This window comes from Phaenicophaeus curvirostris, chromosome 15 (genome assembly GCF_032191515.1).
Source record: "Phaenicophaeus curvirostris isolate KB17595 chromosome 15, BPBGC_Pcur_1.0, whole genome shotgun sequence".
Classification (NCBI taxonomy): Eukaryota; Metazoa; Chordata; class Aves; order Cuculiformes; family Cuculidae; genus Phaenicophaeus; species Phaenicophaeus curvirostris.
The window spans coordinates 14,495,865-14,518,150 of NC_091406.1; the positions used below are offsets into that span (position 1 = coordinate 14,495,865).

The following is a 22,286-nucleotide window of genomic DNA, read 5'->3' on the forward strand; positions in this document are numbered from 1 at the left end:
GTGAAGTGATTTATAGGAGCTGCAGAGCTGATAATTATCATTATCTTTGTGTGAAGATGATAAAACTGGCTCTGAAGATCTACACAGTAAATTATGACATTCCTTGAAAAGTATTTATTAATCTTGCACTGTTAAACAGAAAGTAGCTTCTAGAAGCGGCTATAAGAAAATTTAAGATTTGTAACACTTGAAAAAGGAAACAGTAACTTTGGCCTTCTCATTAACAGTAGGTACAGCTTGAAACAGTTACTTCCATGTTTTTGTAGGCTTTTGGGAACCTGCAGTTGCTGTCCATATTTGGAGCCAGACATGCACACTGCTAGTGTTAACTCACATGTCAGTAATTCTTTGAATTGCTTGGGTGATGAAACAGAATTTGTTGGAAGAAAGCTTCTTCTATCAGCAATAATGTCATATTCCAGAGTTTAAATCTTATTAAATTCTTTCTAATACAAAACAAGGAGAATTGTGACTACAATAATTAAAATCACATTAACTAGCACAGGCTGCTTTTCTCTATTATAGTGTCAAATTCAATCCTCAGTGTGAAAACAAAGCAAAACATAATTTTAGTTAAATGTTTATTGAATAAGAAATATTTTCCTTTGTAGAGTCTTTAGAAACAATTAAACATTAGCTCTGTCAAATACTGAATTATAAGTGAATTCAGTTTAAAGTATGTGAACTATACGTTCTTTGAAATGTGGCTGAAAAGACTCATTATAAAACTAAAGCTGTGAAAAAGCACTCCCTTTTCAAACTGGGTAGAGCACCTGAATACTTTTTGTAAGTGGCTATGCATGTTTTGAAAGCATTGCAGTAATGCCTAAAAACCTTCCAAAGTACCTTTCAATCAGTAAATTTCATATTCAGCACATATGTGTTCCTACAATACTTGCAGTAATAATCAGATTGGTTAACTGTACTTTTCTTTCTTCTTTGAAGATTGATTTTAATGCTTTTATTGATTTGAGGCAGATAAACTCAATTGTCCATGAAATCTTATTTATTTTGGGACAAAGAGGAATTGAGTCTTGGTAGAAAGAACGTATCTTCCAGGGAGGAAAAGTCTTTAGACGTCATTTTTAGGACGTGGTCAGCATACTTAAAAATTCATAATTTTAGTCAGCATTATTTGTTGCATGTAGAGTTTTGTCTATTAGTGCCTTTTGGATCTAGGACGACAGTTACAAGTATCACTGAATGGCACTGCAGATGTAGGGATAGTGCATTAGTTATTTTTCTTCTATCAGCCCATTCCTCTAAGTGATTTTTACTGGGTAGTAATGATTACTTCAAAGAGTTGCATATAAATATACACAGTAGAAGCTCATTAATTTTCAGTAATTTTGGAAATGCACATGAGGAATAGCTGAATTTTGCAAATCTGTGCTGTTGCCCCACGTTGGATTCATTTATAAAGAGAATTGTACGTTGTTTTAAGTGCAACTCCACCTAGACTTTGTGAAACCAAGAGAAATGAAGAAGTGGAATGCAGATGGTATGGGGAACAGTCAAAATTAAGAAGCTTGTAAAAGCTGAGAGGCAAAAAATGGGTCAAAGTCAAGTAGCTGAAATGAGAATGAGAGGAATGTTATTGAAGTTGCAATTTTAAACAGAGAAGAATATCTTATAGCATTGTTCGCATACTCCTGGAAGGTTCTGCACCATACTCAGCTTTCCCCTTGTTTCTATTTTTAAAACCTTTTAATTTTACCTGCTGCACTGTAGATTTTGTACCTAATTGTCCATTAAATCTATTTAGGCTGCTTTTCAGTGTTGCTTGTTTTGCTCTTTGTCAAACACTGATCTAGACCAGAATTCTCAGCTGCCCCAAATAGTTTTCCGTTGTTGTTACGTTTTCTTTTATGACTGTACAGGGCTCTAATGCAAGTCAGAGAGGTTTGGTTTAACTGTGGGGCTTGAACACAGCATTTTATGATTTAATTTGTCTATGTAGAAATTATAGGTGGTTTTCATGATATGATACCTTACTTTTTCACAGTTAAGTCCTTACTGGGCATGATAAGGAAGCATGTTCTTGGTCCTTCTGGCTAATTATGTTACTTAGTGAAGTGAGGATTAGCCTGGTTCTACATAGATAAATAGACTTATCTCTAGCCTTATCTGATTTCTGGAGTTCTTAGGAAGTATGGATGAGTTTGCATATATAAAGAACTAACTTCTAAAAGAATTTTTTATTCTTCATTTAAAAATATAATTCACTGATATGTCACAATTTCATGTTGAATTAGAATGTTTAAATCACACCCATTTCAAACACTGGTCTGACCATCTGTGTGGTGATGCTCTTGCCCTGTATCAGAACTAATGTTAGTGCAGTCTAAATGAACTCATGGAACTATGGATCAATTTGTATTATATTCTTTTCAGTCAAAACTCTGTTTCTAAATGGGACATTTCCTAGTTCTATAGTCTTGATTAGTGGAAAGTATTCCAGCAGCCCCTCAGAAGTTTTTGATACTGAATATAAAAACATTTGAGAAGGCCACATGACTGAAAGCAAGGCAGGTATCTAACTTTTCTCACCCCTGCAAAAAGGAGGGGACAGTTTGCTTGTTCAGGCTAGAATTCCTGAGAATGTTAATATTAGTTCGGAAAATTTCAGCCAATCCAATTGGAAAACTGAGGATTCCATCGAAGTATTCTGTGACGATATAGATTACCTTGAAGATATTTATAGGAAATAAGATAGTTTTGTTTTATGCTTAAGAATCACTGTTTTCACATAAAGATTATTCTACTGATATGAATTCAGTTGCAATATGGGTTGCTACAGGTCTTTCTTTTGGGGAGTTGCCTAAGTTTTAGATGCTGAGATCTGTCTGTTTTAGAATTTTTCCTCTGCAGATCTTTATATATATATATAAAAATGTATCTGCTAATTCTAAATTGCAGAAATGAACCTGCTCTGCAAGCTGCTCTTGATGGATTGTATTTGTTTTTCCTGTGATTTTGTTTTCCTATTTATTATTACAGTGTGTAACCATACACAGTTAAAAAAAACCCCAAAACTATTGGACCTGAAAGTTGACTTGAGGTTTAAAAATAAAATTAAATCATTAAAAAAAAGAAATCAAGGAACAAGGGCTCATGCAAACTGGAGTCCTTGCCAAATATTTTTATGTGACGAAGGAGTTGGGTTTAGAGACAAAATAAATAAGTAGCTTCTTTGATTATTTGGAAGAATATCCTATGCAAAAATTCAAGCAAGGATATTTATGAATTGTGTATGTATATCAGATCTTGACTAAGACTTGCTTTTCAGTCAAAATTGTGGAGTTGGACAGTCTTGTTAAATTGCTGAAACTTGATTTATGCTCCTTTTATTCTCAATTGTTAACTCTTTGTGTACTTGCTCAGTCTGGTAGTTGTCATTCTTTTAGCTTGCCTTTCAAGAAATACAATGAAGCAGGGGTTAGCCAAGTGATCTAAATGGCAGTCCCTTGTTCTTATGGTAGCTGAATAAAAAAAAAAAAGAACAAGCACCTCAATCGTAGTATTTTAATGGTGCTAGAATTGAGACAAGTTTAGTGATTTATTCATAGATTCTTGCTTTGTTTGCTTCTTAGTCTAATTGCTTGTGATTGAACAAATACTTGTTTCCTTTTTCTGGTTTGAATTCTAGCTGCTTGTATAAGCACAGAACTCTTGGTTGTAAAAGTTGGCTGTGTGGTTCAAGGTGCAGCTCTTTCCAGAATGAAGTCAGTATGCGTTAGTACTGAAGGATGTATTCTTGCTGCCTAATGCACTGTGTTCAGATTCAGTCTTCAATGCCATATGTTTTTCTGTATTACTGGAAAGACAAAATTAGAGTTGTCCAGAGTCCTTCAGTAGTTTGTCTTGCATGAGAACTTTGCAGCAGAGCTCTAAGAGATTCCTTTTTAAATGGCTTTAGCTATACTGCTTAAGAAATAACTCAAACATACACTTTTTAATCCTGCTCTTTTTGGGGTAGGAGGCTCTGTTTTGGGAAAGTATGAGGTGTCTAAGATGTTTAGGAACCTGGAGTTCCCCTGTCAATACTGGAAGACCATCACTTACTTACCTAGCCACAGACTGAGCTCACAGATCCAGCACCTCCAGGAGCTGGTAGTCACAGTCTCGGCCACCACTGAAAAGTTGCCTACCACTGGAAGTTGCATCAAGAAAAGATATTTCTTTTCTCTCCTTTACTTTTTCCTTTTTATTGTTTATTTTAATAATTCATAATAGATTTCATTCAAGTTAAAGCTTAATGAGGTAATTTAGACAACTTAGTGAATTGGTGATGGTATACGGATCGCTTTACCGGTAGGTTATTTTGTGTCTTAGTATTGACCTAAATTTGCGATCTGATGTCTCTCAATGTATATGAAAAGCTTTGTTAGATACCTTTCCAGTTCTTTTTCTTAGTCAGTTAGGTTAAAACTGTTCATAGTTTATTGATTTCATTTCAGGGTGATAAAGCATTTATAGTGTTTGTTTCCAGTTTCCTTCCTGCTCTGAGAAGTACACAGATAGGAGACTGTTTTTCCCACTGCCTGTAAGGCTGAGTGACCTACTGAAGCTAAGGGAGGCTTTAAATAGTAAGGTTGATCTCCGACTTTGCTCCTCTCTACCTCAGTAGTTTTACATATTAAAATACAGGATTACAATGCTTTCCTTTGTGAAGAGTATAAATGCTTTAAAGGGTAAAGCATTAATAAAGTAATTTGTGAAAGAATGCAGTAGTTTGTTACTTGCAGTAGTCTTTGTCCAAGGGACTGAGATGCATCTGCGACTACTGTTAAGCCAGAAGTGTGTCTGAGTGATCAAGTTCCATGAATGTAGAAATCCATAGCTTGAATTCTGGACCTATCAACATCAGTGGCAGCTCTTCAGGATATAACTGCAAAAAAGGCAAGTTACCAAAGTCATGTTTAATTAGGACGCTTTATTGACCCTGTATATCTCAAATATTGTCAACTCTAGTTCATGTAATATATCTGAGTATTCCTTCCTTCAGCATTGCTGTTGGCAGAAATTGTCCCTGATTCTCCACAGATGGTCTGCAGCATTTGGAAAAACTTGTAGGAGAGTGAAGATGGAAGGTAAATGGTTGAGTATTTAGTTAGTTTGTTTGCCTTAATGCTAAGCAATCACAACTCTTTGATACAGTCACTGTAGATAGTCCCTCCAGAGGTCAGGTCATATTCTGCTGAGTGTCCTCAAGAATTAGACTGTGTGGTTCATAAAACCTGTAAAATGAAACAAACAAAAAATTCCAGAAAATTTGAATTGGTTTTCTGACCTACTCAGAGGACAGTACTCTGACAGTAACTAAAAACTACGTTTGGTAGCAATGGACAAACTCTTCCTTGGTTTTCCAGCACATCTAGGTGGGTCCTGGGAGACCGAGCCTTTCCTGTACTAATCGCAGGAATGTAGTTAGACTGTTCAATCTGTATATCCAGGCCTAGTAGCTTAGTAGTTTGTGTTCTCCAGGGACAGAGAATGACCCCTGCTTTGAATTGAATACAGCAGAGAGGAAACATTAGTCTCTTCCAACCCCGCCAATTATATGGTCTAAAATTAACAAGCCTTTTGCAGTTTGGCAGACAGGATTATGCAGGAAGAGAAACCACCATTAACTTCTTTGGAGTCATGGGTTCATAGACACTATCCGTGCTGTAATCTGCAGTGGGAATAGAAATGGAAGGATTTGGTAGGTAAATCACTTCAAACAGCTTCAACTTTAGATATTTTTCTCTGGTTTATGACACTGTAGATTTTCAGCACACACAATTGATCGTCTGGCCACGTGTCTGCATTGATACAGGCGTCGGAATGGGGCTGTGACTAGTGGAGGAGTGGCCTCGGGTGTCAAAGGTTGCAGTTCATTTTCATGCGCTCTAGTTTTATGGTAGTGTCATTATAACACACAGCAGAGTTGTTTTGGGTTTATTTTCATATTTTTAAGGCACCATTTCAAAGTCAGCACTTTCAAATGACAGTTTGGAAACATATGAGCTTGCAGTAGTGTCTTGGGAATTACGATAGAGCTTGTGCTTGTTACTTTTGTTAAACTGTGCTTTTAGTCCCTGTAGATTTTCTTCACTCTGGAGCTGCATTTTTTGGCATTTTCTGTTAGCTCAGATGGTTTGTTTTGTGAAACCAAAGAAGCAACAAAGCCCATTCTGCTTTTTCTGGCATACCACTCCTGTGTGACTTCCTTTTGTTCTGTCCTCAGCATGACTGTGTAGCAAGGACCCCACCACAGTGATATTTACTGGTCCTCTGCAATCTGCACACGTGTGCAGACATAATGTAGCCTGTGCTTATCCTGCTATTGGAGCTCTAAACTCAGCTTTAAAACTGCAAGCTGAGATGAATTTTTGACTTTATAAAGCTCTGACTTTATAAGCCTGTGTGTTCATCTTACAAAGCTTTCATCGTGTTCATTTCACAGGCTTGTTTCCTAAATAAATATTTTATAATTTTTCCTTAATTACAGTGAAATTTTTCCTAACTTAATTGTATCATACAGTCACAGACCATCGACACAGGAAAGAGCTTCTGGAGTTTACCCAATCCAAGCTTCAATCCTGAACTGAGACCAGGTTGCTAAGGGCTTTGTGCAATTGAATACTGAAAATGTGTAAAATTCCCCAGCCTCTGAAGCAACCTGTTTGAAGCATATTTGTCCCCTCAGTGTTTTTTGCTCACCTCATTTCTGATCAGAGCTCCCTGTACTTAAGTTGATGCTCACTCCCCTTTGGTTCCCCTTGTTGACGAGCCTGGCGCTCTCTTCTCCATAGCCTCTTCGGTACAGGGAGTTTCTCTTGGTCAGGTTAAACAGGCCCAGTTTTTTTATTTCTCTATGCAGATCACATGCTCCAGTCCCTTGAGACTTCGATGTCCTTCCTTGGATTTATTCCACTTCATTAACATCTTTCTTGTTTTGGGAGGAAACAGAACTCAACGCTGTATTGTTGCCATCTGTGAAGTACTGCTAAAAATAATATTATTAAGATATCATTTACTTTAGATAGCTAATACAGCTTTGGAAACAAAGCATTTTAAGGATTGTGTTTAACTTAATGTAGGGAATGTTTCACAATGTAATTTTTGTTAAATTGTGTTTCTCTGTACATAACAGCTAATCCTTAGTAGAAGAATCAACTAAGTCTTGGACCTCTAGTTACTTGTCTATTTTAAAAAACAAAGCTATAAACCTTATCAATTTCAAAATCTTTAGAGAATAAGGAATTTTAATAGCAGCTTAAAAATATTTTAAATGTGGAGGTAGGACAGGAGTCTGTGTAGCTGGACAGATACAGTGGATGCTTAAGTTAAAACCAGGTGTCTTCACTGAAGTTATAAATTTTATTTTGCAAGAGTCAGTGATGCAGCTGAACATGGTAAGTGAAATAAAGTTTTTCAATTAGTTTTAAATCTTTCTTTGTAGGTTCCCTTAGGTTTGATCTCTGTCCTTATAATGAAATGCTGGTGCTTTTGCCTGGGAAGTTTGACCATGCCAGTTGAAGAATGTGGGCATCTCTGTTCTGGATACATGGCGATCTAGGGACCAGATGGCAAAATTGTGGGGGCTGGCTTTAATGCAGTGAGCTTAGTCTTGAGAAGAAATTAGACATTACTGCTTTGTTATTGCTCTTTCTGTGAAATGGTAATGGAAAGAAAGGATAAAATGGATCTTTAAAAATATTCTTTATGGTTTTGAGAGTGGTTTTTAACTGCTTACTTCCTTGTGACTGTCCAGCTTTCTAAAACTCAGCCACATATGGTGGATATGTGATAGCTGTTCACATTTCTCATGCAGTAGCTTATCTGAAAATATCCTCTTGTGAGCTCCCATGTTTTGTGGTGGTTTAGCTTAAGACCTCGCTGTCTCCAGGTGCCTTCAGGCACCTCCTGCTAGGTGTTGGATGAAGATCACATAGAGGGCTGAGAATTGTGGCAGCTGAGAAGCCAGGATGAGCTTGCTTCTGACAACTCGGCCATGTGAGCAGTGACTGCTGACAAAGTGATACAAAGGAAATCTCTTATCCACCAGCAAATGCCAAGCTTTCTTTGAAGATACCCACAGGTATAGGATAGTAAGCAAAATGATGATTCTATCCAAGAGTTCTGAAAAAGGAAGTTGCAATGTGAGAGCACACATTAAATTACATTAACTGTCCTAAATAATGAGGTAGCTAACATGTCCTGAAGCATATGACCTTTTGCCTTGAGACATTTTTCTCCAGTGATGTAGCCACCTTCTTTGTGATGTGGAGATAGAACAGAGTATGTGGTAATGTCTGCATGGTGACTGTACAGCACTGTGAGGTATTTGTAGGTTCTAGTCTTGGACCAGTCAGTTTCCTAGAAGTCTATTTTGTTTGACTTTAGTTATCAAAAATATTTCCATTAATCAAGAAAACCCCTTCTGTCTTCTTCTGCTGGTTTGGGTGGACTAGCTTTCAGGGTGACAGGATCTCAGTTCTGTCCCTGCCAACCCCTTGCTATGTGGACACTGGAAATTCACTTCAGAGATTTTGCCTTCAAGTTGGTCATTATATATAATATAGTAGCTGTATTAATTTTATCCATTGCTGCAAGGTTTAATCAGATTTTATAGAGCGATTCATTTTTCTTTATTGAAAGATGGAAAAACACTTAAGATGTGATTGTTAACTGAGAAACTTACAGTGCAGCCTTCATACTTCTTTATGCAAAGTTTCATTCCTGTCTGAGGCAATCTAGATTTAAAATGTTTTGTAAAATACTTTTAGGGAAGCTGTCGAGCTATAATGTCATCTGCTTTGTGTGCCTTAACTTGATGTTCCATTGTCTTCCGTTTGTATTTCTTCTCTCCCTTTAACATTTTCTTAGCTTACCTTGAACTTTAAAACAAAGAGTCACTTTAGAAAGTTATTTCTCATAGAATCTGTGTTTACAAAAGCAGAGAATTCCCAAAGAGTAAGGCTAATAGTTAATGCAAACAAAAGCACACTTTTCCCCTTTTCTCCTCCCCTCTTTTTTTCCTTTTTTCTTTTTTTTCTCTTTCTTTTTTTTTCTTTTTTTTCCTTTTTCCTTTTTTTTTCCCTCCATTCCCCAGCAGAACAGAATATCAGAGCTCAGCAGAGTCAGTTATTTACTTGCGCAGTTGGGAATAGCTATCTTTACTGAAATTCTACTTAATATTATTAGGCATTTTAAAATATTGTTGTATTTTATTATCATAATAAGTTTATACAGCCTTTAAAATGGTCTCCAGTAAAGCCTTCTTCAAAGAATATCTTTGTAGGTTGACACTGCTAGTAGGGAGAAAGCACATTAAAGTGTCTTGTTAATAAGCATATGAATATTGTTTGTATCAAATTGAGGTAGGAGAGGTTCCGTGGAAACTTTAAAGGAAGAAGGGGAGTGTTTCTAGGACAGAGTGCAAGAGAGTTAGAGTTAAAAGCAGGTGGTGTTCTCAAATAAGTGAAGCACCTTAGTGCATAACTGTATGCATGATTACTACATTACTAACCTGATCGCCTTCTATGACAAAGTCACTCGGCTGCTGGATGAGGGGAAGGCTGTGGATGTATCTTCCTGGACTTCAGCAAAGCCTTTGACACAGTTTCTCACAGCATTCTGCTTCGGAAACTGTCACCTCTGGCCTGGACAGGCGCACACTCTCCTGGGTGGAAAACTGGTTGGCTGGAGGGCCCAGAGAGTGGTGGGAAATGGAGTTAAATCCAGCTGGAGGCCAGTGACAAGTGGGGTTCCCCAGGGCTCAGGGCTGGGTCCAGCCCTGTTCAATGTCTTTATCAATGACCTGGATGAAGGCATCGAGTGCACCCTTAGCAAGTTTGCGGACAACACTAAGCTGGGTGGAAGTGTTGATCTGCTGGAGGGCAGGGAGGCTCTGCAAAGGGATCTGAACAGGCTGGACCGCTGGGCAGAGTCCAATGGCATGAGATTTAACAAGGCCAAGTGCCGGATCCTGCACTTGGGGCACAACAACCCTGTGCAGTGCTACAGACTAGGAGAAGTCTGTCTAGAAAGCTGCGTGGAGGAGAGGGACCTGGGGGTGTTGGTTGACAGCGACTGAACATGAGCCAGCAGTGGCCCAGGTGGCCAAGAAGGCCAATGGCATCTTGGCTTGTATCAGAAACGGCGTGACCAGCAGGTCCAGGGAGGTTATCCTCCCTCTGTACTCAGCACTGGTGAGACCGCTCCTCGAATCCTGTGTTCAGTTCTGGGCCCCTCACCACAAGAAGGATGTTGAGGCTCTGGAGCGAGTCCAGAGAAGAGCAACAAAGCTGGTGAGGGGGCTGGAGAGCAGGCCTTATGAGGAACGGCTGAGAGAGCTGGGGTTGTTTAGCCTGGAGAAGAGGAGGCTGAGGGGAGACCTCATTGCTCTCTACAACTGCCTGAAAGGAGGTTGTGGAGAGGAGGGAGCTGGGCTCTTCTCCCAAGTGACAGGGGACAGGACAAGAGGGAATGGCCTCAAGCTCCGCCAGGGGAGGTTTAGGCTGGACATTAGGAAAAAATTCTTTACAGAAAGGGTCATTGGGCACTGGAACAGACTGCCCAGGGAGGGGGTTGAGTCACCTTCCCTGGAGGGGTTTAAGGGACGGGTGGACGAGGTGCTAAGGGGAATGGTTTAGTGTTTGATAGGAATGGTTGGACTCGATGATCCGGTGGGTCTCTTCCAACCTGGTTATTCCATGATTCTATGATTCTATGATTTGATGAGTTCTGAGAATAGTGTTGTAGAGGTTTGAACAACATTGAGAAACCTCTTCAGCACCATTTTCTTCTTCTAGAAGCATCCTCTGCTTAGACATATGCAGGAGCTTTGCTTGATCTCAGGTTCTGGAAAAGTTCCCCTTGAACGGTGTGTTCATCTGTGAAGAGTAAACAAGAAATGAAAGGTGCATTCCTAACGGTTTTCCTTTGGCTGATCTTTTACCCAGCAGTACAGCTTCTGTTGCTGCCAGCGGGGACAAAGGTGGCCAGCAGGTGCAGAATTATGATCTGGTTTAATATAAGGTATTGAGGAGGAATTAGGAAGGAATTGTCTTAAAATTTTTGGCTTTGGACCTGCTTGGGTGCAAGAAAATTGCAAGTCCTTTCATGTCAGTTGCATTTCTCTAACTTTATAGCACAGTCATGTGTTTCAAATTTAAACCCTTGAGTCTGACATGGAAGCACAGTGCCCAGGAGTTCGCAGAGATAGCTGATGGGTTAGTCTGGGTCTGAAGGAAGAGTCTTGTGGAAATGAGCAATATTCGAATCCTATGCAATATTCGAGTATATATTGCATTGAATATTCGAAGCAATATTCGAAGCTATGGGGATAAGGAAGGTTTTGAAAAAAAAAAAATTAGAAAGGAGCTTGACAGGAGGACAGGACACTGGAAAGTGCTGGTAAAAAATTAAATGAACTAATGACGAAGTGAAAGCAAAAAGAAGGAGAATGACTGGAGCACAACTTGTGCTCCAGCTAGCTTGATGTCTTGTCTCCATTGCTAGTAAGGTTAAAAATCCCATTAACTTAATTAAATAAAGCATTCTACCCTAGGATTAGAAGGAAAAAAGAACATCATAAATGGTCAATTAAATAAAGCAAGTTGTCATTCATTGCGTGGGCATTTAGATCTATCTCACTTCTATAAATGTTGATAATTTTGATCAAAGGCTTAATAAAAAATTATTTAGACAATTATTTCCTGATTCAAAAGTATTCTCTAGTGTTAGGAAACTATTAAACAGGATCGTTAAAGCATGCTTAACTGCATTGTGTTAATTATCCAATGATAAATTGTTTTACCTTTCTTCATTAACAGCATTTTAGCTGTAGAAGAGTAATAATGTTCATTGGCAATTATTTTCAGCAAACCTAGTCTTTTGAAGTAGCCAGCTGGTATTTGATCTTTAAATCCATTTTGTGAACTTGTTCAGCTATACAAATTTAAAATTATTATATTAACTAACAAGTTGGCTTATTTTGTTGTTCTGTGGTGACTTTATTCTATTTTTGTCTGACTGCATAAAATGATGGAAGTATGCAGATAAGAATTATACTGCAAGCAGGAAACAAAAGAACTGGAACTTGATGTTCCCAGTGTGTTAATTACGAGAAAACTCATTGTATGACCTCAGGTGAGACTCTTACCATTTTGATGTTTAACTTTTTCTGTAGAATAAACTTAATACAGATTTACTACTTTTATTTGGGTGGTGTTTGGAATGGAGGAATGCTAATGCCTCGTTCAGAAAAGTAGGAAAATCACACACCAAGAGGAAAAACTGGAAAACTTCTGACAGCTGAGAAAAAAAATCAGGATACCCAGAAAAAAAGTCTTCTGTCACATTCTTTTCTTTACTTCTCCTTCAGATTCTCTCTTACTGTCTTACTTCTGTGTATCTAGGAAGAAAAGTAGGTATCATTTTGGCCTTATTTATAAAACTAATAATCATAGAATCACCAGGTGGGAAGAGACCCACCGGATCATCGAGTCCAACCATTCCTATCAAACACTAAACCATGTCCCTCAGCACCTCATCCACCCGTCCTTTAAACCCCTCCAGGGAAGGTGACTCAACCCCCTCCCTGGGCAGCCTGTGCCAGTGCCCAATGACCCTTTCTGTGAAGAATTTTTCCTAATGTTCAGACTAAACCTCCCCTGGCGGAGCTTGAAGCCGTTCCCTCTCTTCCTGTCCTCTGTCTTGAATGTGTTTATAAGACTTTCTCTGAGAAATGATTTGAACTTTTTGCTATTTTTAAATGTCTGTACTTTTTTCATTGCTCATGTCACAATTCTTTACAAAACATGGGCATCTTTCTGAGTCCATGGGACACAATCTGCCTCTAATGGCTGATGTAATAGCTCGGATGGGAATCAACATGATGGTTTTGAGACTCTTTTTTCAGCTACTGAAATATGTCGGATACGAGTAATAGTGAGTTGTAAAACAAATTTTTAGGAAAAAATCATGCATATATACTGTGTGAAGTAATTGAGGCATTGAATATGTTTTGTATGATGTAGACTTAAAGGCCAATATTTTTCTTCCTTCTCTGGAACCTATCATGTGTGTTTGTGAAACTTTAAACCTCACAGTTCATAGCAGATGAAATGAAAATGAAAATTTCTTGGTTCCTGTGTGCCACACTCTGCTTCAGACCCTGAACACTAGCAGATGCTTAGCCAATACCAAAAATTTACTGGTATGATTTCTGAGTCTATCGTGGTCTCCAGCTCATGAGGTTCATAAAACCAGAAGCCACATTTAGTAACATTTAGGATTTTTTTTTTTCCAAGTTTGGCTGCTTTTTCAATTGATGTGCAGTACCTTTAAGAAAAAAAAGCTCCTCATTTTTCCTCAGTGTAGACTGGAAATTTGTGATTCTCAAGCCTCATCAGTACAGAGAAGAGGTGCTCTTAGTATCAACTGAAAGTACCATCACTCACTGGAAAATGAGGAGTTAACCCTTCCCAGTCAGTGAATAATGTGAGACTGAGGCTGTTAGAAAGCTCTCTTGTAGCTCCTGGGCTTTTCATCAGTTCTTGATGGCATGCTATTTTCTTAATGGGATGTTATTTTCATAATAGATTTAAACAGTTCTGGGATTTGTAAGAAGTTCCTGGCATACAGAAATCTCAAGATAGTCTGGAAATGAAAATATGTGTATTTAAGTAGATAAAAATACATACGTGATCTAAATATTTGGCCCACTGCTTGATTTTGTTGTTGTGTTTACCATTTTGTCTGTGTTAAAGAGAAAATGCTTTCTATAACTTTTATATACTAAAAGATTAAAAAAAAAAAAGCAGCTGTTTTTCTATGCAGTAAAGCACATCACAGAATACCTGTAAGCTCTATATGGCTCCTGTAACTTAAATTTGAATCATCATCAAGACTGTTCTGAAATAGCTATTTCACATCATGCTAAACACGTCTAATTTTCAATGCAGTGCATAGGGTAGCTACACTCAAAGGAAAATTCAATATTTTATGAGAAAAAAAAAAAAATCAGAAAAAACCCTCCATAAATTTAAAATGAGATTACTTTGTTCCTCCAAATAGACTGTTGAAATATGCTTTAATTTTTGCCCCAAATAAAAGCCAACATACTGGTCACCAACTTTATTTCATGTAACAAAGTGTACATGCTGTAGTAGTATTAAATTTAAAAATTGCTTTTTATTTATTGCCTTTTTTAAAAGGCAGAGGTTATCCAGAAGTAGATGTACTTTTTCACTAATATTACAATTAACAAAAAAATACAGCAGTTAAATAACCTTTTTATTTATTCCCTGAAAACTTGTACTGTGCCAAAGTTGAATTATTGAATTTTCTCATTTCAAAAATAGTCTTTGCATAAAATAATGAACAGCATTTGATTCTCTAAATCACAAGTTTATTTCCAATTGTTACTGATGAAAAGAAGTACAAGCTTTTAAGAGACCTGTTTATTAATGAACAGATTGGTACATGGTGTACTACATTTTTTTTTAAAAAAAAAAACCACCTTTAAAAAAGACTGTTTCTAATATTGTGTGCACCATTGTAATATTTTGATCTAGTTGTGCTAGGTTATTTAGGGGCACGAAGTAAATGTGAAGTGCTTTGATTTCTCCTGAACTTCCAAGTAATTACTGTATTTTGTCTATTATGAGTGGCAGTTCTAATGGCCACGTACGCCATAGTGGTATTAAGGGATCATTAGAAAATGCAAGAAAGAAGCACATAACTTAAGTTCAGTGTACTAATCAACTTCAAATTCAGAGTGTTTTAGTGTAGGCTTTATTAAGCCATTACAATTCATTCTGAGTCCTCCTTCTACCCCTCCTATAGATTTGATTTTGCTGGCACAAAAAGAAGTGGGCATTGGTTTAAAAAAAAAACTAAATAAAACCTTTTTTTTTTTTTTCCTTCCACTTCTCGGCTTTTTCCTTCTTCCCCTCACTTCTCCTCTCCAAGACATAGAGTGTTTTAATGCCTTGTGCTCCTGTTACCACTGCATTAGTCATGTCCAGGTAAATAGTTGCTGCATGTGAACATGAGAAATCTTATATTGGGTGAATAGTGAGTCCACAGCTTGTTAGAGACATCGGACTTGTGGCACATGCAATAAACGTCTGTGTGTCAGCAGCAAATACAGCATATCCCATTTGTTGCTTTAGATTTACTATCCGTGGAAAGTCTAGATCAACTGAGACTATACAGCTTTGAAACTTGACCCACCTTTTGCAAGCCATAAATACCTTATTCAGAAAGTTAGATGGGGATCCTATTAGTTCTTCATAGATAATTAAAAGGATAGATGAGAAAACAATTGAAGTCAGTTGTTGGTGGTTGTACTACTCTGTGGTGTAACTGGGTCAATATGAGTCTTAGTGAAATCCTTTGAAACAATAGAAATTACTAAATCAGTTACTATTTAGGTCAATTACTCAAAATAAACCGTTCATAGAAGGCCCTTGAGACAGGCAAGCCAAGGAGTATCAGGAATTTTAGAATCAAATTGAATCTCATCCTTATTCTTGGTTAACCAAAGCTATCACATTTTACCTTTCCGGGAATTCATTGCATAAAGATTTGACTATCTAAAAGGCAAAGTGTTTAGCATCAAATTGAAACAGTATTTTATCTGTTTAAGATAAGTACGAAAAGAATGTGAAATAAGTTTTCTAGGTTACAACTTCATTTCATAGTAATTTAAGCTGTATGTGGTGATGCTGTTTGAATGTTAAGAGTGCTTTTGAAGAACTGCTTTTTGCCTGCGCATTTTGTTCATAGAAATCCGTAAAGCAGAGATGAGGATAAGAGAAGAATCTTGAGAGTATTTTGTTGCATTTAGCTAGATGTATTTAGTCTCACATGCTTGAGATTTGTCCTCAAGTAAGGGAAAAATCAGAAAAGGTGGTAGAAGTACTGTAATAAATATGAATACCCCATGCAATAAAAAAACCCCAATAAAATATTTTTCAAATTATCTATAATGTTTTTAAGTATCTCTTAAAACTTAGTGTTTTAAGATTCAAGTTCAAGATTTTTTTTTTATGGTATAACATTGTAAAGATCAAGTTATTTACCAAATTATTATGATATCTGGTTCTTGTAACAAGATTTCCCTTAAGAAAGGTCAAAGTAAAGCTGTCAGGATGTATTTATCGTATTTCTACATTTATTTTCTTGTGTTACCTGTTGGACTTGTCACAGTAACGACAGTGCAGATGTTGCACCTCACATTCTGCACCTGGGGGTGACCAAGGAATATCTGACATATCAACAGTAGAGCAACTGTCTTACCATTTCCATTTATTTTTTTATGTGTAAGGTAGTTGCACAAAACTCTACAAAAGAATGTTTAGCGAAGGAACAGTTTCAAAAAAATCTTGTCTGCCTGAGTAGATGCTTTAATAAGCTAATATCATGGAATTATGCAGAAATTCTATCTCAGCCATAATAAATCATTCTTTTAACTATAGTAACAGTGAATTAAGTGTTCTTTCAGAAACAATAGAAATCAGACCAGACAGCTTGAAGTTTAGCAATCGTGAAAACAAAAAGCTGTTTGTTTGTCTGAACTGATAGACAATACCTTCAAATGGAATAATAGGCTTTTGTATTGAACAGTAGCGTGAAGACATCCAGAGTGTGATTGCCAGGTTTTGCTCAATACTGTACTGTATTCATCTGTTTTTGTGTTTTGTAATTGTGATGTATTGATATATGAGTTTGATGAGCAAGTATTGAACTGAGATCAAAGAGCCAGGCATTGTTGATCTAAACAATCATATATCTCCTCAGTCTTCAAGGAAGTGTTTGTGCCACCAGTGTTAACGTGCTTTACAGTTAACATGCTTTACAGTTCAATAAATATTACAGGACCAAAGAATTGAACTGAATAATTTAGATATAGAGAAGTCAGTTTAGCCTCTAGACGTTCGGAGAGCTATGAGAAACAGGAGTATTATACTGAGTCTTTCTTTCTTTTCAGTCTAAAGTTCTAAAACTAACCCTCTCAGTTTTAAATGCTGAGTGTCTTCTGATACTTGGGTTTAGGTGTTTTTTTTCCCCGTGTGTTGTTTTGTGTTAGTTTGGGGTTTTTTTTCCCCTCTGAAATATACCATCATAGTTAATAAGATAAAAAGTAAACATGTTTACACTTCTTATTGCTCACAGATTGCAGAGTACCTGTGGGTGGCTTAAAGCAGTTGTTTCTTGTGGTTACCGAACTTTCTTTTTTAAAATACAGGGAAAAAAACCCAACAAACCAAACCTCACAATAAGTCTAAATATGAGAGTCTAAACGAAACCAAGAAGCCTTGTCTTGAGTTCACTAGTGCCTATGGTCAAGTACATTTATGCTCTCCTAGAGACTTAATCTATTCCGACTAAAAAACCAGTACTTTCACCAATTGTTATGCGGTGTTATGACCTCCTCTCCTGTGGGTGCAAGCAGTTACAACAATGAAAGACATGACTGTCTGCTGGGTTTTTTATCATCTCTTGCTGGAATTGGTTACCTTGGTGGGAGAAGGAATCGGACTGCTCAAGTGCTTTGGTGGTTCGAGGCTCTGCCCAGGAGTGGCTGTAGCGGGCGTGCCAGCCCTCCTCCCGTTCTGCTGGATGGGCTTTTGAGAAGGCACCTCAGCTGAGAGGGACAATGGGAGAGAAAGTGTCTTCAAGTGTCACAGCTAAATTTGCCAAAACTATTTCTTCACCTCCTTAGCCATGTATAGAAAAACAGAGGTTTTGTTCCAATTCTTGCTTCTTGCAAATCTGGGTATTTTTTTTGTGGGGGAAGATTTCATTTCCAGCAAAAAGTTTTGTTATCAGGATTTCTCAGGACTAGTACGGACCGGGGCACAGGGTGCCATAAGATAAAGACAGACATACAAATACCAACTTGATATAATTAGTACCCCAGTGGTTAGGGTGCTCATGCTTAGTGTATTTCTTGCTTTCCACGGTATCTTTCATTTTGCAGTGTATGCATGCTAACTGTGCATATATTAAAGTATATCTGGCACAGTATGGGTGTCCTAATTAGGTAGACTCTTTCTGGTCCAGTGAGCAAGAAGATATTTGCAGTTTTGAAGAGCTTCAGCTGCTTAGGTGGATAAACTGGTCATCTTGAGGGATTGTGAAGAGCAACTAGTCATGTTTGGTAGTGCAGAAGAGCAGCCTATTCCCAAAGCATCTTCAGAGAACCATAAGAATGCAGAAATGTCAGGGCTGGAAAGGACCTCTGGGGATACCTGGTCCAACTTCTTGAGAAAGGGGTCTTGGGTTATTTTATCATGAGGCAATAAAATCAGTTGCTTCTGCTTGTGAACACATTGATAAAGGATAATGTACACCTTTGTAATGTATTATTGCTGAATGGGGTAATGTCCTCTATGTGAGTCTCTTGTATGCTTCGTTGTTAGTGGCAAACCCTCCTGCAGGAAGAACAGAAATAATTAAAGCTGGTTTGAGTCTACTTTCTTTTGTATTGTTGCATAACATGAACAAATGTTATTCTCTCAGTTCCATGTTATCAGTGCTCATTCAAAAATCAAACGATAACAGTGCTTCTGGTTTATCATTATTTTTTAAGCTCTTCAATGAGATGATAATTTAGATTGAATGCAATTCTCTTACAGCATTTGATTTCCTTTCCCCCCGCCCTCCTTCAGGTCAATTATTTCAATTTCTAAGAATGCATCATGTGGCTTTTCTCTTTCTTCTCGATCTGTGCCACATTGTTCAAGGATAAATCAGGGTAAATGGAATAAAACAAAATGTAGTAGCAACATTGCTCACACTTTTGTTATCCTTTCCTGTTTTTAGGTGATAGTGACTGACATCAAATATAAGAGTGGCTTTTCTGAAGACGTTCTACCTGACTCAGAATAATGGATATAAAAGATAGAAGACATCGTTCTCTGACGAGGGGCCGGTGCGGAAAGGAATGTCGTTATACAAGTTCTTCACTGGACAGTGAAGACTGCAGAGTACCGACTCAGAAGTCTTACAGCTCAAGTGAGACACTGAAGGCTTATGATCATGATACCAGGATGCACTATGGAAATAGAGTTTCTGACCTAGTTCACAGGGAGTCGGATGAGTTTCCCAGACAAGGTAGGTTTAGAGTCAGAAGTGGTTGCTTCTACATTATTTCTCAGTAGACAATCCCTGTTGCTTGTTAAAAAAGTATACCCGTGCTATAAGGGGTTTTAACGATGTAGGAAATTGGATGCCATGTTACTATTACATCAACTGTGTTGAGTTAAATCAGGAAATTCTTTCTCTTCTCAAATGATGCTGTTGGAATTCACTGTTTGCAAATGAGGCAAACCAGGATCCACTGTTCAAACATACTTGATAAACATAAATGCTAGTGACCCTTCACCAGATGTTGCATTTGTCATGGACTCTAGGTTTGGTCAATAATTGTAACTTTGTGTTCTGTTTCCTAGCTTTGTTTTAGGAATAATAATAGCATTTTCTCTTAAACTTGTCTGTCTTTTAACAGAGTACCTGTACTGAAAAGATGACTAAAACACTTTTATGGCAAAACCTCATAAGCCAGTATTTATTCATTTTTAATCAGGTGCCTTGGAATTCCTTTCCTGTTCTTACCTGCCGTGTAGCTGAAATGTGGGAAAGGGAATGCTGTTTCCTCTAACTCTATTTTGCTTCCCCTTACTGCTTACCCTTCATCTCATAAATATTGGAAGGGGGAAACCCATCTCGTTACTTCTGTGATTACCTATGAAATGTTACCACATCATTGAGATCTTGGAACTAACATCTGAAATAATCTTCCTGGGTGAACTTGTGAGCAAGGTGAAGTTATCACTTCTTTTATAAAATATTCTTCACTCTAAATACTTGTTATGTCCAATGAACTAACAGTCACAATACTTTAATTTTGAAAATTGCCTTTGTGCTGTACACACACACAGTTTTGCCCTAAGGCATCTATTTACTTGTCTTAGTAAATCGGAAGTCTGTGTGTTGAAAGCATTAGTGAACACTGCTTCATAGGAAAAGTGTTTAATCATTTGGTTAACTTGACCAAAGAGTCTGATTAAATGGCCACTCAGTCAACAATAACATACGGTTTTAAAAATGAATTGCATGGTTTAGTTTCAGTTGAAGAATCAGGCATGGTTTATGTCAGGCAAGATAAAGGCAGTTTTGAGACATAAATGTATACTATAGCCCTTTGTGCCCCTCTCAGTGGAAGGTAAATTATCTAGTACATGTTTAGTTGCTGAAACTCTACTAATTTATAGACTGGGTTGTTAATGGTATATAACCATTATTTACTACTTGTTTCTAATATTGTGACTCAGGAAATTTTAAGTTATCACATTTCTCTGTGGAAATGATTGAACAGGTCATTTTTTTTATACTTGATACCATGTCACGCCACTTGTTAAAAGCATTCTGCCAGCAGTCAGCATCTGTCTTCACCTTTAAATCAAAATATCTATTAATTAGCATTGCTAATTAAGCCCTTCTCTAATCCCTTGTTTCTCTTGGAAGTGTTTGCATTGTGCTTGGTCTGTCAAATACAGAGCTCTTTTTTTCTGAGGTAATCTCTGTTCTTGTAGGGTCTTTCTTTGCGTATAGGTATTTACCTAGAGAGAGCTCATCAAACTGCAACTAGATCACACAAGCTACTGGAGCCATTTTCTCTGTGGTTTGTTCAGCCTTTGTGTACAGGATTCATCTAAATATTACTTTTCCCTATCTGGATGACTGATGCTTCAGCTCAAGTGCCTCATTTTAGTTTCCAGGTCATTATTTGGCATTTCATAAGGATGTTCTTTTTCTCTTGATTACTGATTTGACAACTGCTCATCCTCCTCCTGTGCTTAATGTGTTCTTATCTGCCTTCCTTATGAAGGGGAGTGCAAATTGTAACTGAATTGAGGTGTTCAGTTTGGGGTTTGTTTTTTTTTTTTTCCCTTGCCTAGTCTGTGTTGTTAGTGTCTGAATGAATAAAGATTACTTTAGAGACCCAAAGTAAGGTTTTTTTGTTAAATAACATGAGCAGTAACTCCTTATTTTCCCGCTTTTGTTAAGTTTAGAAAGCAAATATCTTCAGAAAATAAGTCTGCGTGTTGATTCTTCATATTTGAAATCTGGGCATGTTTCTGATTGTATAGTTCCTCTACTGACAGGAAATTTGAGATAATGTGGCAGGTAGATCTAGACTAAGTACATGTTCTATATTAATATTATATGGATAAAAATGAGGCTGATATAGTAGGAAATACTGTTCATTGCATTTTATGCATGCATTTTCCAGCTGCAGACATCTAGGAAATTTATACATGTAAATTTATTCTAAGTTTGAGTGGGTGTTTTGATGGGATTAAATTCTGTAGGAAATAAATATGCTTAAAATAAATAGTCTTTAGAGAATTTTTTATTCTTCTATTACAAAAAAGCTTGACTTTAAGTAATTGTAGATATTTTCCTCAATATTTTGTCTCTTCTGTTATCTGTATGCATTTGACTTATTGAAAAGTATCTGGTTTAATGATGGCACTGGAAGTTCTCCAAGCAGTTGTTTGTAGCTGCTGCCTGATCATACCTTGGTTTTGAAAATCTGTTGAAGTAAGGCCAAGTTGTACTACTTCCATTTTTATCTGTGAAGATTGGACAGTGAAATGCTAATAGCAAAAACTGCACTCAGAGCTCAGAAGTCTGAAGCACATCATCTTGGTTTGTTTTAGTGTATTATTGTCCTTCTCTTCTGACTTATCTCATTCTGCATGAAAAAAGCACATCTCCAAAGTATCGATACCTCCCTAAGCTACTGTGAAAAAAAGCTTTTGATCAGAAAATTATATGTTAGTAGAAGTTTAGCTCTGAGAATACAACTTTAAAACTTTGTCATAATTTGCATGCTTAGAAATAAGGGGTTTTGTGTTAATTATGGACAAATGCACCTGGTAAAGAAAGTTCCTTTTTGTCATAGGTGCTATTTTGTAGTGTGGTGTTTGAAAGTTTTGGTATAAAGGCATGAAGACTGTGTATTACCTGAAGCACCTTAGCATGGCATTACTTCTACTGTGCTTTTCCTAAGATGTTTACCTGTAATTTTTCTAAATAACAAAATTTCCCTTATGTAGTCTGTTTTTAACATATTGGTACTAATACTTGTGCAAAGTAATTCAGAATAGGTTCCGTATTTTTGTTTAAAGCTTACTTTCTGATCATTTTCAAAGCAGCAGTTAAAATTCTGGGCAAACGTGGCAGGTCCAATGCATTCCTGAGCTGTTAAT

The 22,286-nt window shown here is 37.2% G+C and overlaps 1 protein-coding gene across 7 annotated transcripts in view; it reads left to right on the top strand.

Moving 5' to 3' along the window:
* Nucleotides 1–22,286, top strand: part of TENM2 (teneurin transmembrane protein 2) — a 596,193-nt gene that overhangs the window by 66,402 nt on the left and 507,505 nt on the right. For all 7 annotated transcript variants that reach the window (XM_069869284.1, XM_069869285.1, XM_069869286.1 and 4 more), the window contains exon 2: nt 18,832–19,122. In XM_069869284.1, the coding sequence (XP_069725385.1) occupies nt 18,897–19,122 (226 nt within the window). In that variant the 5' untranslated portion in view covers nt 18,832–18,896. The remainder of the gene's footprint in view (nt 1–18,831; nt 19,123–22,286) is intronic.